We start from the raw sequence: 21,935 nt of genomic DNA, 5'->3' as shown, positions 1-21,935 counted from the left end.
TAAATACAAAGATATAGAAATAAATAAATACACTTTATTTACTATCAGAATCTTCGTCAACCTGATTAGTTGACTTACATTCTGATGGAAGAGTTTTCCACGGGGAGGTTGGTAATGTATTTATGTTATGGTTTTTCTCAGTAATTTTAGTCCCATTAAAATCTGCCATCTAGGTCATTTTGATGGACTGATTTATCTACAACAAAACATTGAAAACCCCCTTAGGTTAGATTAATACCCTGCATGTTAGTGTTGGTAGATATTCCATCATATGCAGTGGAAAGGGAGTTTTTGTGGTGTTTCTTTAGTATGAAGGTCAAAGAAGCATATATACATATATATATATATAGGGGCACAGAGAATACAATTAAATGCAGCGATGTTGGCTGTTGATATAAACGACAAGCTAATGAAAAAAAAATGCTAGAATATATGAAATTAGATTAAATTGAAATGTAGGACAGGTTTTCTGTTTGTAAGCAGCAGAGCATACTGCATATAAATCCATAATAATGATCCTTCTCCTGTTTTAAGGACATGCCATGGAAGATGCGGCGATTTGCTAAGCTGGACATGTCTGCTCGTTTGGAGCTGCAGTCTGCGCTGGACGCTGAGATCCGAGCCAAACAGGCCATCCAGGATGAGCTCAACAAAGTCAAAGCCTCCAACATCTCCACTGAGTGGTAGGATTACAGCTCCCCCTCACAGCGTCTTGCTCATGCACACACTCACACACAAATATGTTTGTTTTTTTAATACCTTGTCAAGATGTGGGGTCATACCTATGCCCCATTGCCATTTCAGTTTTCATGTAGCACTTTACAAAGCCAAGACCACTATATTCATCCAGACAATCGTTTTTTTATGAGGTATAGCCTCGTATTTCTCTCATCTTCCTACCAAGTCAGGCTGATTTTGTCCTTTTTATAAAGTATACACTTTCAAGGCCAGCATTGTATGTAAAAGTCTATTAATAGCCTTCCTTGTCCTCTATATGTTGTGACACTCCTTTGAGAGCAGAGATCAGAGCAGTGCTGGAAGGCCACAGCAGTTTGTGCAGCATGTGCAGTTTACAGCTTTCCCTGCTCTTACAGCCCTGATTCAGCTAAAAAGAGGCTCAGCAATTATCTGACGAGTTGAAAAGGGGGAATCAGGGAACACGTCAAACCATGCAGCGCTTTGATCTTCATGGACTTATGCAAGAGAAGTCTGAAATAGACCTCTCTAAGAAGTCAATTAACGCCTTCTTTCATTCTGTGTTTTGACAGTAAACTGCAGGAGTCTGAGAGCAAGAATCAGGAGCTGCTGTCTGAGATTGAAAGGCTGAGGAAAGAGATGGAGGATCTGCGTCAGAGGAGGGGTCAGTCTCCTTTTTATGCTTCTATAATGAAGAGGAAAAATATATCTTTATTACATATTTTACAATATTATTTTCAAATGAAGAAAAATGATGACTATAATCATGTTGCACAACTTACTAACAACACTACAGCTGATAGGCAGAAGAAGCGCTGGAGTGATTTGTTGACCGGTGCTGATTGTTTGCTGATCATCGATCATGATTTTTGGTGTTTAAACCACATTATCACGGTTTTGCGTCACATTATCACAATGTCACGATGCACTGTTATTTTACATGCATTCTATGTGTGTATGGATGTTTGTTATAACATTCACATAGGTTAACATATTGAACTGTTCTTAGGGTGCATGTGTTTGTTCTTTTAAGAATATATAGTTGTCTGTTAATATATATTTTTAAAAGAATGCACAGTGGACTAATAGTTTGAAGTTAAATAGTTTGGGACTGTGAAAAGTGAAAAGTCCCCGTTCTGAAACGAACAAAGAGTCAGACTCTGCCGGTCAGCGAAATCCAGCTGTTTTACAGAAAAGCCAAATGAAATAATAACGATAAACACATTTTTATCAAAAAATGAAGTACTGCAGTATTTTGGTGCATTTTCCATAGTTTCTGAAACATGGTTCATTATTTGTTGAAAGCTTGATTTATTAGTCTTGGTTTATATAAAACTTGATTTATAAATATCTAACTTTAGGATATGGTGACGCACCATTAAGCAGGCTAGCCTTTTAGCATCCACATTGCTTTAGCTTTCCTTATATTTTCTCCACAAGTGCAAGAACAAAAAGACTTCAGGAAAGAAGAAGACAGACTGTCATTAAAATAAACCTGTGTACTAGTGTTACTACTTAACGTATGTGAGCAAGGAATGGACTGTGTATGTGCATGTCGCTCCATCATCGTATCCCCTACCACCCCCCCTCCCCCTAAGCCTTGGAGTATTGCAGCCTCTCAGCACCTTCTGAAAACAGCGCAAATACTGCCAGACGTCTGAACTACCTCACTCTCTAGAACAAATACGCAGGTTGCCAGTGTAAACAAACTGAAATAATTCACAAGAGATTATTTTACAACTAAAATGAAGAATGAAGTGACAAGAAGAAAGGAGGTTGTCTGCAGGCATGCATGTACCTGCAGCCAGGAGCAGAGGTGATGATGGGTCAAGGTGGTGGGAGGAGGAGGGAAAACATGTTAACATATTGGTTCGTATAGTTTTTCCCGGCCAATGGAGCGTAATGTGACCAAAGACATGAACTAACAAGGTTCATTTCAGGTTGACTTTAATTGAAAGTGTTCAGTATATTATTTGAAATTGAAACCTTTTAAACCCTAAACTGACTTATTCAGGTGTTTAAGACCTTTTATTTAGTAACTACTATAAACGACTCAGTAACTACTATAAAACTAATATGTAATATGTGGGTAGTTATAAGACTAGGCACACATATGGGGTTAACTCTTAACTCTCCTAATATATTTTACTGTGTCCCTGTGCTGGAAATTGAAATAAAAAAGACGGAACATTGACTCAAAAATACATGTTAATAGATGATAGGTCAAGGTGGCCCATTGGCCTCTGTTGCTCTCTTCTGAGTCAGCACTTTTTCAGTTATTTAGAATCGTGCTGTTAAGTACAAGCATGTTATTGTCTATGGTATTTGACCTTATGCTGTCATTGTGCCCGGCTGTCGTTGTGGCTGGTAGAGATAAAGTTGGGAAGTGCTAGAATATTCCTTTAATACGTCCATCCCCCAAAGCCAAACAGCACTGCTGTCTGACTCACCTTGATATGATTTTGTTCTCAGGTGTCAAGCACCAGGATTCTCAGAACTCCTTCCTGGCCTTTCTCAATGCTCCCACCTCTGCGCTGGACCAGTTTGATGTAAGTCCTGTTTTATCTTTTCAGCCTAGCAGTCTCTCCTCTATATTAAACCCTCTGGTATTTTTATGTTCTTTTGAATGATTTAATATTGATACAGTGATCATTGTGGCTTTTTTTCCTTCTTCTTTTGTTGTCCATCAGGACTCTTTTTCTTCTTCTTCTTCCTCTTTAATTGAGTTTTGGGAAGATGTAAGTTGATTTGTGGATCCACTACAAAACCCTGAGTCCTCCTGTTGTCTCCTTTAGTCAGTCACATCAATTCCCCAAAACACACACACACACACACACACACACACACACACACACACCTTCTAAGCCGCTTATCCTTCTGGGTCATGGGGGGGAGCTGGAGCCTATCCCCTATCACTCCATCGCAGGGCAGACAGAAAGACATATACATTCACACACACACTCACACCTAGGGGCAATTTAGCCAATTAGCCTGACTGCATGTCTTTGGACTGTGGGAGGAAACCGGAGCACCTGGAGGAAACCAATTCCACTACAAACTTTTAAAAATAAAAGTGCCAAAATGGTTCTTTTGAGCCTTTTTAGCAGAATGGAAACCTTAAGGGAAGATCTAACATGTAAAGCACCCAGATGATACAGTGAATAACACGAGCGCCTGTACATCGGAGAGCAGAGTTAAGCTAAAAATGCAGTGAGGGTAAAGATGTAGAGTCTAAAAAACTCGTTCACCATATCAAAAACTCTTCCACTATCATTGCACTGCAGTAAAAAAGCAGTGTGATGGTATAATATTCATCTGTGTTGATTTAGTGAAAAACAGTTATTTCTAAATAGCTTTTATTTCTGTTCTTATTGCATTAAACATTTTGAATCTACTTTTTGAGTCAACTTTTAATTTTTTTTCTAAGTCCCATTGTATTAATTAAGGCTGTTTAGTTCTTCTGACTAAATCAGCAAAAATAACCCTTCCGAACCAATTGTGTCGCTGAATTTGGCAACGGTCCCTTTAAGTCCGTTAAATCTGTTGCCACAGGAATTGTGCAAGTGTATGTTGGCTAGAATGAAAGTATCAGCATGTAGAATCACAGCTTTTTGTGTACTACAGTTTATCTGTCACTGTAGAAAAGATGCATGAGATTATATTACAGAAACTTCCTAACTCTTATCTGTTTAAACACCATAACGACTTCAGTTAAGATGAAGTTTAGGAAGAAGCTCTTACAGAACAACAGCTCTTAAGTTCATAATCTTATCCTAACTCCAAATAAGAAAACAGTATAGACGAAAAACAGTATAGAAGTGTCCTAAATGTCAGAAGTACTGTCCTAACTTAAGGAGAACCGCAGCGTGTCCTAACATGCACTTTAACTTTCTGTTTCTAAAGTTAGCCGTTTTCTTCAGAAGAGAATGTTGTTGTTATTAGGCCCCTGTGAAAAGCAGCATAAGATAATGGTGTTAAATTTATTTATATTGTGAAATGATGTGATGCTTTTTCCCCCTAAATCTGCAGTTAAAAAACTCTGGACACTGCAGACTCTGTTCTTCTCCGTTCCCTCTCACTACCTATGTGTGTTAATGTCAATAAGAACTTGCCACTGAAAATATCAAGGCAGTGGTGATGAATAATGAGGAGACAGCGTTCGGCATGTGGCTGTTCATTACGAGGTTTATTAGGAGGAATAACATTAGCGCAGCTCGCATGCTCAAATAAAAAAAACAAACAAAAAAAAACATTACTTCATTAACAGCTACTAGCGCTGCTCTGTAGGTGACCCGGCCCGTCTTCAGTGATAGCAGAGGAGGGTAAAGTTCAGCTCCTCACTGCTGGGCTTTAGTTACATTTAGGGCATCAGTAGCTCTTAAAGAGGGGGACAATTATTTATTATCACCCACCGCTAATTCTTTGGTGATATGAAGCTGAAGTCAGATATTCACCAGCTTCTTGTTCGAATTTTCCCGTTTCACCTTAAATGGTGCAGCAGTTACATTCTGGCGCTTCACGCGTCAGAACTGCCAGACTATTTAAGGTGGAACAGGAAAATTGTCTAGCTAGCTCCTGAGACATTAGCATGCTATTAGCGATTTTTTATGCTTGTAATGAAGAAAATGACTATATGATTTGAGAAATATGATTTTTTACATGTTACACTTATAATTTTTTAACAGAGAAAATTCTCACATTTCTGGGTTTCTTTTGTCGCTCGCGCAGCCAACTTGCCGGTTTTTGTTTTTATTTTTTAACACTCTGTTTGCAGTGTGTCTCTGAAAAACCTCAGTTTGGAGTGGCCATGTAACCCTAACACTTCGCCCTACCCCTCTATCTAAAAATCGGGACACCTTACCCCTAGACGTGAACGCGCAAAACAGATGGCTAAGGGCTAAGTGGTAGGGGCAAGGGGTGAAATGGTATTGGGGCTAAATATACATCTCCAGATCTAAAAGCGTTTGTTTTGCTTATTCAGACAAGCAAAAACACAACTATTGTATGATTTGTATTCCTGTTTGTGTGTTTCCTAATTTACAAGTGTAAAATGTAGATCACATTCTTTACATATCGAAACAATGCAGCAACAGCACTGAGTTATCAAACTGATGAAATGGCCACGTGTCTGCGTTGACCTTAAAGGGTTAATCCATTTGAGAGAGAATGCATGAATATCAGGATATCTCTGCTGTCAGAACAAAACCTTGTATATCCAAACTGAGAACTTTATAGCAGAAGGAAAAACTTTTAATGTAAGTCAATGGAGCCAGACTTTTTTTTTCCCCCCCAAGTAATTTTGGGCCTTTTCTTTTGGTCCATTTATCATGAAATTTACACACAATGTAAAGGACAACTTACTTTTTCTGTTTATGAGAGATGCCAAAAACTGAAAAAGGACAAAAAATGAAGATACAAAGTTTTGTTCTAACAGCAGCGATATATGTCGTTATTACCAAAAGGTAACTGAGATATACATTTTAAAACACGTTGGCCCTTCTGTGCATTATTTAGAGGTGCTTTACATTAAAATTAAATGGTCTTTACACTTAAAAAAAAGGGGAAACAAAAGGTCAAAATTGGCACCTTTATTTTTAAGAGTGCAGAAACACATTGCGATAGCTTGATAATGCAGCTTTTTAAACCACACGACTCAGAGCACCTTTAAAACTCCGAGTAGCTCTGTTGAACAGAATGTACACACACCCACACACACGATTCAGATCCATTAAACAAAGCCAGGATGCGTGACCACTCCTAACATCCAGCTCTGCCAAAGTCAATCTCTGAGCCTGTGTACGTCTTGCCACTGTTGGAAAAGAGTCAGGGGGCTGACCTGACTGGCCTGAGCCATTTGATTCCAGCAGCCCATCACGAAAGTTTGAGAGCAGCATGTTTGTGTTTGTTTAGCGAGAGAGTGGGCATGTACGAGCACACGCACACATATTTGCCCTTAAAGACTGATCAGGGCTGACTTTTGCTCCTTTCTCTCTCCTTTATCCCTGACCCAGGTGTTAAAGGTGTAAAGTAACCGAGCGTGTCATGAGCAGATTACCTATTCAGTGCCTTTCTGTCCTCCACCCTTTATTTCTGTTTAGTGACTCCTGCCTCAGTCGCTCCTGTGTGCTGATCCCTTTTGTGCTGTAGGACTGGAGAACATCCAGAGATCAACGACTTGATAACACATGTTCCAACGTGCTTTTCTTCCCCCACTTTGCTCCCTCTTAGCAGTTCTGCAAAGCATTAACCCTCAATCACAGCTTAGAAACTTTCCTGTGCTTGTCATTGTATGAAATAATTGTTTTGTTTTTGTTGTTTGTTTCGTTTTTGTTTGTATTTTCTCCTTTCAAAGCGCTCACCTTCTTGTGGTCCAGGAAGCAAAGGCCGACGCGTAAGGTTCACTTTGGTTTTTGAGTGGGTTAAAGTGATAGTCTTCCCTTCATTCTCCCCTTGAGCCCAAATGTAGTCGATCACCGAAAGCATGTTTATTAGGCTTGCTTCTTTAGTTTTGGAGGTACAAGGTTTATGTAGCTAACAGAAAATGGGAGCTTATCTACAGGACTTAGTGTGATGCACACTGTACGTCTAAATCAACACACACTTGACGTGACTTACAAACACGTCGAGTTGATAAGTAACACCAAATAGCCTTTTTATGTGGTTTGTTGTGGTTATCAATAAAAATGGGCAAAGGTGTAGACAAATTTCAGGCATGTGTGGTACTTTTTTATAGATTACAGTAAACAAGCCTTATTCGAGCTGGATTAGTTTTACCAGCTGACATTCTGCAGTTAAATTTGTAAAATTTGGCCGATTTGTACTGGATAAAGTATCTGTAGACCAGATATCTTGGATCAAATCATCGTACCCTGGATGTTCATGTCAGTTAAACAGATCCAGCCAAACTACAAAAATACCCTCCAGGTGCTGTCAGATAGAACAGCATTAGGCTAGTAAAGTAGACTCATTTCACTTTCTAACCTTCTCCTTCTAATTAGGTCATCACCGAAAATGATTACAGACTACAGTAGTCCTAGTTTGAACTTGAATTGGAGTAAAACTGAATTAGCCTGGTGTCCCTGCCAAAAAAATGTCTTTGCGTATAGTCAGGTTTTGTTACTGCTTTACTGCAAAGTCACACAAATTGCAAGTTTTAGAAGGCAATTTGTCCTGGAATGACTTCTTAGCAGACTTGTAAAACCTATGGACTTTGCAGGTTCGTACTGGATTAAAAATCATGTATCTCATTAGTTAATCGCTCAAATTACAGCGTCTCCTCAAGTAAAACTAATCCAGCTTGAGTAGAGTTTAAGACAGATAAAATACATGCAATAATGTTGATACCGTTTGAGGTGAGACTGTGGTGATTTAGGTGTGCAGTTTGCTAATTTTTGGGGGTATAAGCTTCTATTACATAGCTACGTTAGCCTCATAGTTTCAGTGCAGAACTGAAAAGCAGACTTCAGTCACCATATATCCTGGCTGATTGACTATATTTGAATAAAAGGGATTTTCACCTATTCAGCTACTGCTCCAGCAGTCGTGTTGACCCCAGAACAGTGGAGCTGTCTGTTTTCTCTCCTCATGTTAATGCATTCTGAGTCCTGCATGGGTGGTAGTGGTGTCTGAGCTGTATACTCTACTGCATGAGAAATGTGTCATAAAATCATGTGAGGTGTTGTGATCCTGATTTCCCACTTTCTGATGGGTTTGGAAATCAAATGTCATTTCATGTTTGTGCTAAATTTGTTCCCCTTTTATTATGTGGTGAATGGGTTTGTGGTTGGCTGGGTCTTTTTCCCCGTATTGTGCATGTGGGGTGGGTGTGTGGGCTTTCAGAGTGCATTGTGTCTTTTTGGTATCTTGGATTAAAGCCTGGTTGCTCCGCACTTTGCTTTGTTCTGCTGTATGGGTGTGATTTCTGTAAACAATCACAGATCCCAGATAAACCTCGGTGGACTCAGTGCACTCAGTCTCGTCTGGGTTTTAGTGCTGGGTTAAGTTTTAGCCATTTGTTAATGCATGGTGTTAAATCTGCTACCCTCATTATGTTGATGAGACTGTAATGTGATAAATAAAGTGAAGTAATCCCTCTATCTCTCTGCCCCCCCCCTTCTACCCTCTCTATCTCTCCAGCTTGATTCAGCTGATTTTACTCCATCTAACACCCCATCACGGGATGAGGATTCTAAATCTCGCCGCATATACCGCTCACGCTCGCCATCCACCGCCAGTGACCTGGAGCCCATAGAGGTAACTGTTAAACCCTAACATTCAACATGAAAACCAGGGACAGGTTATATAACCAAGGCAAAGTGCCTCTCTTACATTGGAGCTCTGATGCTTTATGCCTGTTTTCATCTCTGCATCCCAGTTCAGGGGTGTCCAAGTTCAGCAGAGTTTACTGATTCCTCTGTTCACATAGACCAGTTGACCTAGTAACCAACTGCTGTAGAATCACTGTCTGTGGTTACATGCAAAGATTTTTGCCAATCCGATTGAATACATTCTGATTACGGATTAAGACGTTTACATGCTCACTACAAGTAATCCGATCGAAAATGACTCGCATGCGCGGAGTAGCGCTTAGAGTAAACGTTACCATGACAGCGAACATCACGAGTCCAGTCAGAGTGAGATGAGTTTTGTGCGCTGGAGTTTTAATTACTTTAAAATGATGTCAGACTCAGGAAAACGTCCTTCACATGTCCTTATTAAAGAAGGCCGAGAGGAAGACGTCGTGTTCTGAGACACATAAGCTGGACGTCCGTCCCACCGCCGTCTTCAGATTAGAGCATAAACTTCGTCTCCTCTGCAGACCAGTTTCTGCTCCGCCATGTTGAACTTTTGCCAGAGCCAGTTTGTTCCCTGCCTTTGCTCTGACGCGAACACATGCGCAGAACGTAGTTACACGTTCTGAATGGAAATGTAATCGGATATATGTGTTTATATGGCTATTATACTTCTATTTAACAGATCATTTACAGGATTACCCGCCTTGTTCAATCGGATAGAGATTGTGTTCCGAATGGCCTCAATCGGACTAGACTATTCTTATTGAAGTGTATACATGGAGGCATCCTATTCAGATTGAGCTATTAGATGGATTATAAACGGATTATTAGGCTGCATGTAAACGTGGCTACTTAGGGATGTGCCTTCTGACTAATTTTGTTATCTGGCTTTAAAAAATAACTTAACATCAGATGAAAAGTTTTCATAATATGCAGACACTGTTAACTGGTGCGCTGGTGCTTACACGAACAAGAAGTGTGAAAAGGTCTACATTGGAAAACGTCTTATATTCAAAAACAGCCTGTAAAAACAACATTTTGTGCACTGCGCATGAATGACAGAGGCTGCTTTAATTGAGCTATCAGGCTAGTGCTAACACTAGAACTAACCAGATCAGTAGATCAGAGATATTATGGGATTTTTTCTCTTCAGTGAATAAGCTGACATGTCAGTTTGTTGAGGTGTCATTGGCTACGTTCACATTACCAGGTTGAAGTGGCACAAATCCGATTTTTTGCATAATTTGACTCAGATCTGATGTTTTCAGGGCTGTGTGGCCACACAAATCTGATCTTTTCAAATCCGACATGAGGCTTTTTTCATATGTGGTCCTAGATCAGATACGTATCCGATTCGTGGCCATGCAACCTTAATGTGACGCTCAAATCGGAATTCATGTGTTTTTTTTTTTTTTCCACTGTGCGTGACCATCATTCAGCGTTACCATGGCAGCAGCACCGAACAGAAGTCAAAGCCTGTGAACTGTGGAAAAGCAACACGTCTCACCTTTTTCTCCTTCCTCTTGCTCTAATAATGAAGCTGAGACGAGTTAATTATCTTCTCAGCAAAGCTCGTTCTGCTCGTTAGTTTGTTTGCTGATGATCCACGTGATTCATTCATGAGTAGGATGTGCTCATGTGGGTCATTTCAGGACGTTGGTTCGTTCACATTAATGAGCAATTTAAGTCACTTGCCTAAACGAATGTGAATCATCATCTCAGTGAGATCAGATTTGAGTAACGAGGCTTGTAATGTGAAAGTAGCCGTTGAGAACAGTGAAATATCTTGTTTTGGGTTGTAGCTTAGAGAAGCTAGAGTATTTGGCCAAGCCACAGTACCTCTTCTTTCCCAGTCAGATCCTTCACAGTGCACCTTCGGACATATCGTCGCTGTCCAATGAAAAACATGTATCTCCATTTTTTGTGATTTTTACTTTTCTGCATCATTTGAGCTCAGCAGTTCTCCTTTACATTGTGTGAAAATTTCATCATGATTGGACCAATAGAAATGCTCCAAAATTGCTTAGAATAAAACCTCTTTCCATTAACTAACTTTCAAAGTAAAGAGTGCTTTTGCCCTCTCCTGTAAAGTTAACATTTTGGAGATACTTGTTTTTCTTTGGACAGCAACGATATGTTAAGTCACGTTAAGACACTGTGACACTTTGTTTTGAAGTAGTTAAACATGATAACTCAAGCACAGGAGGAGGCAGCCGCACAGACGTTTTAGAGCATTTATCAACTACTAAATTGTGTTCATTTATACACACTTCTTAAATATAACACTGCTTTTTCAGCAGCATAGCTTTACTATTAAAACAAAAAAAAAAACATTTGAAACCATTTTGACCGAGGCTTTAAGTGAGTGAGTCTGTCCTCAGTTATATGCACCTAACATGCTCTTCTCCTGCAGCTGGTGGACCACTCGTCACGTCTCCAGACCCCGACTGGGAGATCCGGCTACAGCAGCCTGGGCCACTCCACTCCTAAAGTAAGAAAGTGATCTAGATTTATAATAAATAATAATGCCTTACACTGTGTCGTCAGAAGTGAGAGTGGAAAAGTAACGAATGTATAAATGAAATGAGTCAAATGTGTTTTTCCTGAGGCTGCATTATGAGCAGGTGCTAACAGTGTGACAGTAGCATTGCGTTGTTTATGTTGCAGCCCAAGGCCCATCAGTTTGTGGTGAAGTCCTTCAGCATCCCTACTAAGTGTAACCAGTGTACCTCCCTTATGGTTGGCCTCATCCGCCAGGGCTGCAGCTGTGAAGGTGAGAGAGAGAAGGAAAAACTGGGGGATGACCTTGTATGAATGTATGAACATAATGTATTAACAGTGATAAAAGGAACCATAATTACTTCGAATGTAGAGTAATATGTAATATGTCGTCAGTGTCAGAATGAAACCTTGTATCTCCAACATTTGTACAGGAGGAGGCTGTGTTCTGTAGTTTAAATATAAGTTAATGTAATAACACTTTTTCCAAGCACTGCTGTGTCTGATCCACTCATGCCAGCGCAACACACACTAACACACCACAACCACGTCAGTGTTACTGCAGTGCTGATAGTGATCCACTGCCAAATAGTACCTGCTCTGTGAGGGTCCATGGGGTCCTGACCACTGAAGAACAGGGTAAAAGGGGGCTAACAAAGTATGCAGAGAAACAGATGGACTACAGTCTGTAACTGTAGAACTACAAAGTGCACCTATATAGTAAGAGGAGCTGATAAAATGGATGATGAGTGTAGAAACAATTAGGTGGTCATAATGTTATGCCTGATCTGTGTAGATCCACAAATGCTGAAGCCTTCAGAGGCTGAATGTATGTGGATTTTAAAAAATGCTTTATCAGTGGTTGATTCTTTTTAATACTTTATTTTAATGTTAATTTTGGTCTCTGAATATTTTCACTTTTTTTTTTTCCCCACAGTGTGTAATTTTTCCTGTCACGTGACGTGTGCGGACAAGGCCCCTGCCGTTTGTCCAGTTCCTCCTGAGCAGACTAAGGGTCCACTGGGCATCGACCCACAGAGGGGCATTGGCACCGCCTACGAGGGACACGTCCGGGTGAGCAACACTTGAAATACTCTATTCATGACTCTCTATCTGTGTATGCTGTCCAGTGAGGTTTAAAATACCACTTATGACAGTTTTTGTCCAGCAGAGGGCACCAGCGGTGCTATAGTAAGCAGCCTAGTCTTGAGTGGTTTTTAATGCATGCAGCAAGTCGGGCATATTTTGCAAAATCTCACCTGAAGGTGGGGTAAGAGGCTATTTTCTGAGCAAGACTGGCTTGAAGCCCTGGGACATTTTGACTTGGAGTCCCATTTGACCTTCTGCCATTGCTTCTACCATAAATACTACACCAGTTTTCAACTTGCAGCCCCCCAGTAGGCTGTAGTGATACTGCCAGGGAGCCTTTGGTAGTCCTTTTTTGTTTGGATCTTCTATTTTCAATTTTTTTTTTCCATGATCTACATTGTTTAGAGAAGACGCTACACATACAATAAATATCAAAGCACTATAGTGATTAAGCCCTGCGATGGACTGGCGACCTGTCCAGGGTGTGTCCTGCCTTCCGCCCAATGACAGCTGGGATAGGCTCCAGCACCCCACCGTGACCCAGAAGGATAAGCGGTTTAGATGATGTATGTATGTATGTATAGTGATTAATACCTTCAGCTGTTAATCTTTTCAAAAACTTGTTACATCCAAAATTGTCCCAGACGTATATACAGTGTGTTGGAATGAAACTCCTCATGTAGACATTTAATAAAGCTAGTCATTTTAATATGACAGACAAACTCTCAGGAAAAAAAGGTACTAAACTGTCACTGGGGCAGTTCCCCTCTTGTCACTGAGGTGGGACCCTCAAGGGTCCATCTCAGTACCTTTAGTCAGGGAACATAACTGTACCATAATCCACTGAAATGATATTTTCTAAGCTGTACTGACTCTACACACCCCGTCTCGTCTCCAGGCTTTTTATTTGATTGTTCTGTTTTAAATCATTGTGAAAAGGTGCAAATTTGTACTTTTCTCCTGGGAAAAACTCATTTAAGGTTCACAATCAGACCTTAAAACCACTGTTGTACCTTTGAGGGAACACTTACATTGTTTGTACCTTGATGAACGAAAAATGTACCTGCACAGCACCTTTATTTCTAACAGTGGATTATTGTTCTGATAATTATTTGCAAACATAAACTGTTAAAAATGGCTAAATATTTACGTCTGACAACATGCATGACTGGTGTTACAGACCTAGCAGGCTAGATACGTTTATATTTTCAGTCTCTGTAAACATTTTTTGGATTGTATGGAATTAATCCTTAATTGATAAATTGCTCGAATAAAAAATATTAGGATTTTTTGGTGTTTAAGAAATTGAAAAGTGAAATTCAGTACATTGTGTTATATTTGTGTGCATTTGAAATGATCAGGCTTGTTAAATTTTCCTGTGGAACGTAAAGTTGTGTGGGTCGTGAGTTGCGAATGGGAGGGAACCCCTTCACTATACATAAAGATTATCAACTTACCATTTGGAGGTCTTCTATTTGGAGCTTTTTTACAGACAGACAGACAGGCAGACAGACACTCAGACATGCCGGCATGCAGATTGCTGCAGTTGTACGTTGCCATGACGTCTGGTCATCCTGTTTCCATCAGGTGCCGAAGCCCACAGGTGTGAAGAAGGGCTGGCAGAGGGCTCTGGCCGTGGTGTGTGACTTTAAACTCTTTCTGTACGAGCTTGGTGAGGGCAAAACCACCCAGCCCAGCGTGGTGGTCAGCCAGGTCATCGACATGAGGTGAGAAAAACCTTCCCTTACATGGTGCGTATACATTCTGAATTATTTTTCAATTTTGCCCATCTTCTTTTCATCTTTATCACCTTCTTGCTCAGGGATGAAGAGTTTTCAGTGAGTCCAGTCTTGGCCTCAGATGTCATCCATGCCAACAAGAAGGACATCCCCTGCATATTCAGAGTAAGAAAATACATGCATGTGTGCACTTAGTGTTTCTGAACTGATATGTTTGGTTTTTGGTCTTGTTTTATAATATCCTTTCTGTAGTGTGTTTAATGTTTATATATCACTGCTGTCGGAACAAAACCTCAGATCTCCAAAATGGTAACTTTACAGGAGAAGGAAAAACACACTTCACTTTTAATGTAAGTCAATGGAACCAGAGTTTTTTCCAAGTCATTTTGGGCCGTTTCTTTTGGTCCATTCAACATGAAATCTACACACAATGTGAAGAACAACAGACATTTTTAAATGACCTCAAAAACTGAAAAACGGCAAAAATGGAGATACGAGGTTTTGTCGTGACAGCAGCGAAATGCAGTGTGACTGACTGATCTGCTGATGATCAGTTACATAAAATGGTATAGTAAAATCACTTCATTCACATAGTGAGATAATCTTTGAACTAGGGGTGGGCAGTATGGAAAAAATTAGAAATGAATACATTTTTTACAATACATGATCTATATAATAATAATTTGACAAAGAGGCACAGTGCACCAGTAGTGCCACACTTAAAAACTGTGATCAGAAGCTCTGGGCAGAATGTTTTTTTATTGCACTTTTTATGCTAAAACCAATTAAACAGCACTTATTATGTTGTGTTTTTAATAAGACATGCAGTTGTTCAGTGTTTCTGTACTGACTATATCAGTAAAATGCTCAGAAAGGCATATTCTGTGTCACGATCAAAAATGTATCACAATAACAATAGAATTTTGTTATATTGCTCACTTATGTTATATGGCTGCTTATAGTGGTGCTTGAAAGTTTGCGAACCCTTTAGAATTTTCTGTATTTCTGGATGAATTTGACCTGAAACTTCATCAGATTTTCACACAAGTCTTAATAGTAGAAAAAGGGAACCAAATTAAACCAATGCGATAAAAATATTAGACTTGGTCATTTGAAAATGATCCAATATTACATATCTGTGAGTGGCAAAAGTATGTGAACCTTTAGGATTAGCATATAAAATCTGATGAAGTTCTAGGTCAAAATTATGCAGAAATACAGAAAATTCTAAAGGGTCTCAAGCACCACTGTATGTGAAATACCATTTTATAGTGCTGTGAATGCACTACTGTTATATTTAACACCTAGCATACTCAAAGCTCTGAACATGCTGTTTCTGCAAAGTGTAATAAGTGTAAAGGCAGGTTTACACTCTGCAATAACAGTCACGAGAATGAGGTCACAAACAGAAAATGGAAATCGTGAAAGAATTCTTTGATTGTGCGTTAAAATCGGTGGTCTTTGAATGTTTAAAATGAGCCCACTGACCTCAAGTTCACTTTAGAGAATGAGAATCCATATAGCTCTTTTTATCCAGCCACAAACAGCTCCAACCTTTTTTTGTGTTTAAAAGAAAAAAGCATCCCTGCCGTGTCTTTAGTTGATTGTGGTCAAGTGTGGCTGAAAAATTGTGCATGACAACAGATGGGCTACTTACAAGGTAAACGTAGCTTATAAATTGGACAGTGAGTGGAAGTACAAGGCAGATGTTTTTAATAAAGTGGACCCTGAGAGTACATTGAACTCTGGACTCTTATTGTCAGCTCTGTGATCATTTTGGCTCTCTTCAGGTAACAGCGTCTCAGCTGTCGGCCTCCTCCAGCCAGAAGACGTCCATCCTGATCTTGGCCGACAGTGACCATGAGCGCTCCAAGTGGGTGGATATGCTTAACGAGCTGCACCGTATCCTCAAGAAGAATAAGCTGAAGGAGCGCTTTGTGTATGTGCCTAAAGAAGCCTACGACAGCACGCTGCCCCTCATCAAAACCACCCAGACTGCTGCTATTATAGGTACAGCGACATGGAAAGGCTGCGACAATGTCATGGTTGTTTGAATATTATAGGCACTAAGTGGGGGTGCTTTCCTTTTTATTTGTTTTTCCTCATTAGATCACGAGCGTGTGGCCCTAGGCAATGAAGAAGGCCTTTACGTGATTCATGTCACCAAAGATGGTAAGCATCTCTGTTTGTATTCTACATGTCGCTGCTGTCGGAGGAAAACCTCAGATCTCCAAAATGGTAACTTTACAGGAGAAGGAAAAAACCTACTTTACTTTTAATGTAAGTCAATGGAACCAGAGTTTTTTCCAAGTCATTTTGGGACGTTTCTTTTGGTCCATTCTTCATGAAATTTACATACATTGTAAATAGCAACAGGTACTTTCAAATTATGGCAAAAACTGGAAAACGTCAAAAAAGGAGATACGAGGTTTTCTTCCGACAGCAGCGATATGCTGTGCTGCAGCATTTGACAATTTATGTGAATTAAAAAATACATATAAAAATAAAATGTACAGCAAATATACATCTAACGGTTTGTGACATATTTATTGTTCCTTATTCGTACTAGGGCTGTAGTCGTTAACAGTTGGTTGACAGTCAGTTGTGAAAAAAATTTGGCACGTCATTTTATTATTGACACATTCGCTTCAAAATAAAGGTTTTTATTGCTCTATAAGATTGAAATGCATACAGTCATTCTGATGGAGTACACAAAGCATTAGGGGACCAGATGCCTCTTACTGTTTTTCTTTCTTTTTATTTTTTGCAACATAAAAATGAGGTGGAGCTTTAATTGTTAACAGTAGCAAAGGCAGAGGAACTGAAGATCCCATAATAGTTAGCAGAGCTGATTGAAAAAAACAGGTTAATCAGTTAATTTACAACCGTTTTCTTTGAATTCAAAGGAGCTTCAATAGAAAGTCCTGCTACCACCCACACAGTGCACTAAAGAGGTTTTGACCTGTTGTATACATTAATAGTGGATATGGTAAAAGACATAAATGTGTTTATCTGTACATAATCTTTCACTCTCGTTCCCCGCTCAGAGATCACCCGTGTGGGCGACAACAAGAAGGTGCATCATGTGGACCTGCTGCCCACTGAGCAGCTGCTGGCCGTCATCTCCGGCAGGAACCGCCATGTGCGGCTGATCCCCATGGCCGGCCTGGACGGACGTGAGACTGACTCCTTCAAGCTGCCTGAGACTAAAGGCTGTCAGGCCCTGGTGTCTGGAACGCTGCGCAATGGCGCCCTCACCTGTTTGTGTGTGGCCATGAAGCGTCAGATCATCTGCTACGAGGTCATCAAGAGCAAGGCCCGCCACCGGCGCCTCCGAGAGATCCAGGTAACTGGAACCGTGAGGGTTTATTACTACGTTCACAGCAGTAATGAAGACTTGAAGAACAGCAACAGAGAGCATATTCAAATTACAAATTATTGTATGTGAAAATATTAGTGGTTTTAATAAAGTTGGCTGTAGATAGGCAGGTGGGTAGGTAGGTGGATGGGTAGGTAGGTAGGTACTTTATTGATCCCGAAGGAAAGTGAGCAGCCAGTAGCAGTCACACAACACAGGACTGTAATAGTAATAAGGGTGAAACAATATCAAAACAAGAATAAATACCAAAAAAAAATATATTTTTGTATATATACACATATATACAAATAGAAATATACAGAAATCTGCAATAGGATCTATAACCTGAGATGTAAAAGGCAGTGCAATAATGACTGTACAAGGAGGCGCAGGTCACAGCATATGATGACAATACGGAATAAATACATACAGATATTGGTACTGAAATAAAGTGTCCAGGTGTGGAGTGTCCAGATGTGCAAGATGTAGTGTAATCTCAGTAGGTTTTGTGATCGTATTATAAAAACTCATACTTTGAGACCCGACCTGAACGGGCCCAACTGCCAAACCGGACCTGAACCCGCTCACATGCACCAACAGAGATTAGGCTTCTCACTGACTCGGTTTTACAGAGCTTTACTTTGTTACTAAGCACACAGGTTAACTGGCTGCAAACAACATGCTGGGATAAACTGGTGTTTTATGCATCTGTAACACACTAACAGTATTTGCTATCAGTCTATGTTTGTGGAATAGCTGATTTTCCATGGCAGAGAACAGCATCCACCACATTAGCCCCACTGCTAGAGTTCCTCTCAGTTCCTTTTGAACTTAATCCCCAGTTTCATTCAGGGGCATGTTCACCCTCTCCTCAAAGTCTGGAGCTGTTCAGAATGCAGCTACATAATTTCTGTAGGCATATTCTTTCAAATAAAAACAAATCTATTACATGAAAAATCACTAATTAGAAAACAAAACAAACCCGACTGGGGTCCCGACCTTTCACAACTCACGGCCTGCACAAATAACAAAAGTTTTCACTGCCCCCAAGACCATTTAACTGGCCCACTCATTTCAAATGCAAACAAATATAACACAGTTCATGTAGCCTATCAGATTTCACTTCACTGTATAATCACACAACATAATAAACACCTGAAAACAATTTCTGTTTGTAGCCATTTATTCATGATGTATGAATTCCACACAGTCAAAAAAAGTCTACATAATGATTTACGTTCTAAATCTGTAACTATTTTTGATAAGTTTTTGGAAAGACTAACAGCTATAATATAGAAAACACATTTTTATTTCTGTAATAAAGGTGGTATTAATCATAACAGCATGGGTATTACTTGTTTGTGTTTAGCCCAGCACCAACAACATACATCATAAAAAAAAAGAAAATATTGAAGAACTGGCAAAAAAGGGCTGCTAGCAGTATCACCACGGCCTACAGGTGGAAGCCTGTGCCCAGCCTGAAAGCCAGTATTTTTCCTGCAAGGCTCTAAATGTTTATAATACCAAAATGGTACGAAATGCAGTATATAGGTCAGTTAGTGACTTACATACTTAGTGTCCTGTTTTTCTGCCCTGCATGTAGAAGAATTCCTCTCTCACCTCCCTCCAATTATTCTTGTACCAGGTGCCAGGAGTGGTTCAGTGGATGGCACTGCTGAGTGAGCGTCTGGTTGTGGGCTACCAGGCGGGCTTCATACGCTACAGCATGCACTCAGACTCTCCTCCAATCAGCCTCCTTCACCCCGAGGACCACACGCTGGCCTTCATCGGGCAGCAGGGCCTGGACGCTCTGTGTGCCGTGGAGATCTCCAGCAAAGAGCTGCTGCTGTGTTTCAGCTGTTTGGGTGTGTATGTGGACACACACGGCCGACGCTCGCGGCAGCAGGAGCTGATGTGGCCTGCGGTCCCCACAGCGTGCTGTAAGTGCATCACAATAGCTCACTCTAGTCTTGATCTGTAGAAGAGGATTGGCCGGTGTTATGGAAATGCTTACTAGTCCCGCCTCGGTTTTAATCACTGTTAGTCGCTAAAAAACATCTAATTTCGCTACATATTTGGATTTGAATGAAGCTAAAAGGTTGTAGTTGGTATTATGCACATAGGTTGCTAGCTATTGCTCACTTCTAGCCTGTTCGGGTGAAGTATTACTTGAATCATAATTCAGAAATCATTCTCCTCCCATACCATGTCATTTCACGTAAAACACGTTATCGGGGAGGTTCTCTGAGCTAGCTGAGCGTTACGTTTGATAACAGGTGGCCCTGGTGGGAAGGGGGCATTAAACATGATGGTATTGATTAATATTTGTCTCTGTCTGCTGGTGCACGGTGAGTTAATCTAAAATGAAAATAATTTTTTAAGGCAGGTAAAAGTCATTACATTTTGATGGCAACAGCCCCCAGTGACAGTTAAAAGCTTACTTACTGCCAGTTAAAAAAAAGTTCATTTATTTACTTTTGTAAATTTTTTGTAAAATTTATTTTGTGCAAACCATTTCAAGACGACAGTATTACAACGTGTAAACTGAACTTTTAACCATTGGGTGATATCCTACATATCAAAACTCTTACATGATATATATCATGTTTATAGTACCTAGCACAGATGAGATTATTCTAGAAACGCATCTGAGCTGGTTAAACATGCTGGCAGATATCAGGCTTGTACAAAAAGCCGCCTCTATGACTGTGTACATTTCAGAGCATCCTCACACCACAGTGCCAGGTTTCAGACTGAGAGACAAGTTTCATCATAGGACGAACACATAGGTAAAAACATGTCTCAGCTCTCGTTCATCAGGTGAAATGGATCGTTTCAAACGGCTTTAGGCGAAATGGCTTCAGAGAAGTCGGAGTCAGGCTAAGCATCCCAAACTCTCAGACAGTAAAGTTTGTGACATTCACAGTTCTTTCTTACTAGATTAATGACAGTTTTGTGGCCAAACTAGGGATGACAGTATACTACAACGACTTTTGCTGAACTCGTGCATAATTTTCTTTTGTTTGATAAAGATTATGACTCAGTTTACATGATTTCACTGTTTCTCCCTCACCAGCTCCAGTGTATATACAGGTCGAAACACTAAAAAAAAGGGGGAAAAGCTGTTTATCACCATTTTTCGCGCTGTTACTCAAATAAGAGGGATGAATTGTGCTTAATATGACCAGGAATATATCCTCGCTTTTGGCTCAAATTATCCACCTTCCTGAGAAATCCTGCTTTTGGAAATAGTCACCTGGTGTCTGAAATCAATAAGTTTCAGACTTAGTATGCAGTTCCTTCTTAACACCATTGAAAGAAAAGAAACAACAGAGGCAGACTTGATCATAGTTATGGTCAGGTTGGTGATGGAGTGATTTGTGGGTACATTTGCTATATGTGGCTCTGCTTGTGAACAGGTTTTGTAGGTGTTTACTTTTCTGCTTAAGATCTTGTAGGACGCATTTACAGCTTTATCTGACTGAAACTTAAAAAAAACAAGTGAGTCAGGTGAATGTGTGGCTGAAAGTTGCTCATTTGTTGTATCAACTGAACATGCTGCAGGCTACAGCGCCCCCTACCTGTCGGTGTACAGTGAGAACGCAGTGGACGTGTTTGATGTGAACACAATGGAATGGATTCAGACCATCCCTCTCAAAAAGGTTAGACAAACTGTATTTTGATGACAAAGTTGTACTGAAAATGCTGTAGTTCTAGTTCTGTTCTAGTACTTTATTGAACATTACACTGCCTTCAGGGGTCACACCAGAAACTGCGTAACTTCAGGGCAGTTTTGTTGAAATGTAAATAAGTCAACACATCCTCTACAGCCCATGTGTCAAACACAAGGTCCGTGGGCCAGATCAGGCCCGTGACACAATCCTATCTGGCCCACAGACGTCTTTCAGTTTTCTATTAATATTAGCCTGTTTCACAATGCGCTGCACTACAGTCCCGCAACGTAATGTGTGCTCTGACTCTCCTACCCCAACAACAATCTATGGGACAGCAGTTACACTTCAATTCTACACAGTTCTACACCAGTCATGTCACCATTCATATATTTTACTGCTCAAGATTTTGCGTATTCTGAATAAACAATGGCCAGTTCAGGTCACAGCACAACGTTAATTAAAAATAAAAAAAAAACGTTTTTTTCTCTGGCCCACAGATTTGTTGAGATTTGGCCCCTTTAGTGGTTTAGTTTGACACCCCTGCTCTACAAAGAACACACTGTATTTTAATACACAGAGAACATAT

General features: G+C 40.2%; 1 protein-coding gene across 3 annotated transcripts in view; it reads left to right on the top strand.

Annotated features, from left to right (window-relative positions):
- Window positions 1–21,935, top strand: part of cdc42bpab (CDC42 binding protein kinase alpha (DMPK-like) b) — a 125,489-nt gene that overhangs the window by 92,272 nt on the left and 11,282 nt on the right. For all 3 annotated transcript variants that reach the window (XM_036581384.1, XM_036581382.1, XM_036581383.1), the window contains exons 19-33: window positions 535–683; window positions 1,269–1,360; window positions 3,169–3,245; window positions 7,049–7,087; window positions 8,833–8,949; window positions 11,404–11,481; window positions 11,658–11,763; window positions 12,427–12,563; window positions 14,166–14,305; window positions 14,401–14,482; window positions 16,108–16,327; window positions 16,427–16,489; window positions 17,365–17,663; window positions 19,321–19,615; window positions 21,240–21,337. In XM_036581384.1, coding sequence (XP_036437277.1) covers window positions 535–683; window positions 1,269–1,360; window positions 3,169–3,245; window positions 7,049–7,087; window positions 8,833–8,949; window positions 11,404–11,481; window positions 11,658–11,763; window positions 12,427–12,563; window positions 14,166–14,305; window positions 14,401–14,482; window positions 16,108–16,327; window positions 16,427–16,489; window positions 17,365–17,663; window positions 19,321–19,615; window positions 21,240–21,337 — 1,992 coding nt within the window. The remainder of the gene's footprint in view (window positions 1–534; window positions 684–1,268; window positions 1,361–3,168; window positions 3,246–7,048; window positions 7,088–8,832; window positions 8,950–11,403; window positions 11,482–11,657; window positions 11,764–12,426; window positions 12,564–14,165; window positions 14,306–14,400; window positions 14,483–16,107; window positions 16,328–16,426; window positions 16,490–17,364; window positions 17,664–19,320; window positions 19,616–21,239; window positions 21,338–21,935) is intronic.

Source organism: Colossoma macropomum, unplaced genomic scaffold, assembly GCF_904425465.1.
Source record: "Colossoma macropomum unplaced genomic scaffold, Colossoma_macropomum, whole genome shotgun sequence".
In the NCBI taxonomy this organism is placed as follows: domain Eukaryota; kingdom Metazoa; phylum Chordata; class Actinopteri; order Characiformes; family Serrasalmidae; genus Colossoma; species Colossoma macropomum.
Note: the sequence above shows the minus strand (reverse complement) of the source record. Positions and strands in the feature narration are given on the sequence as shown.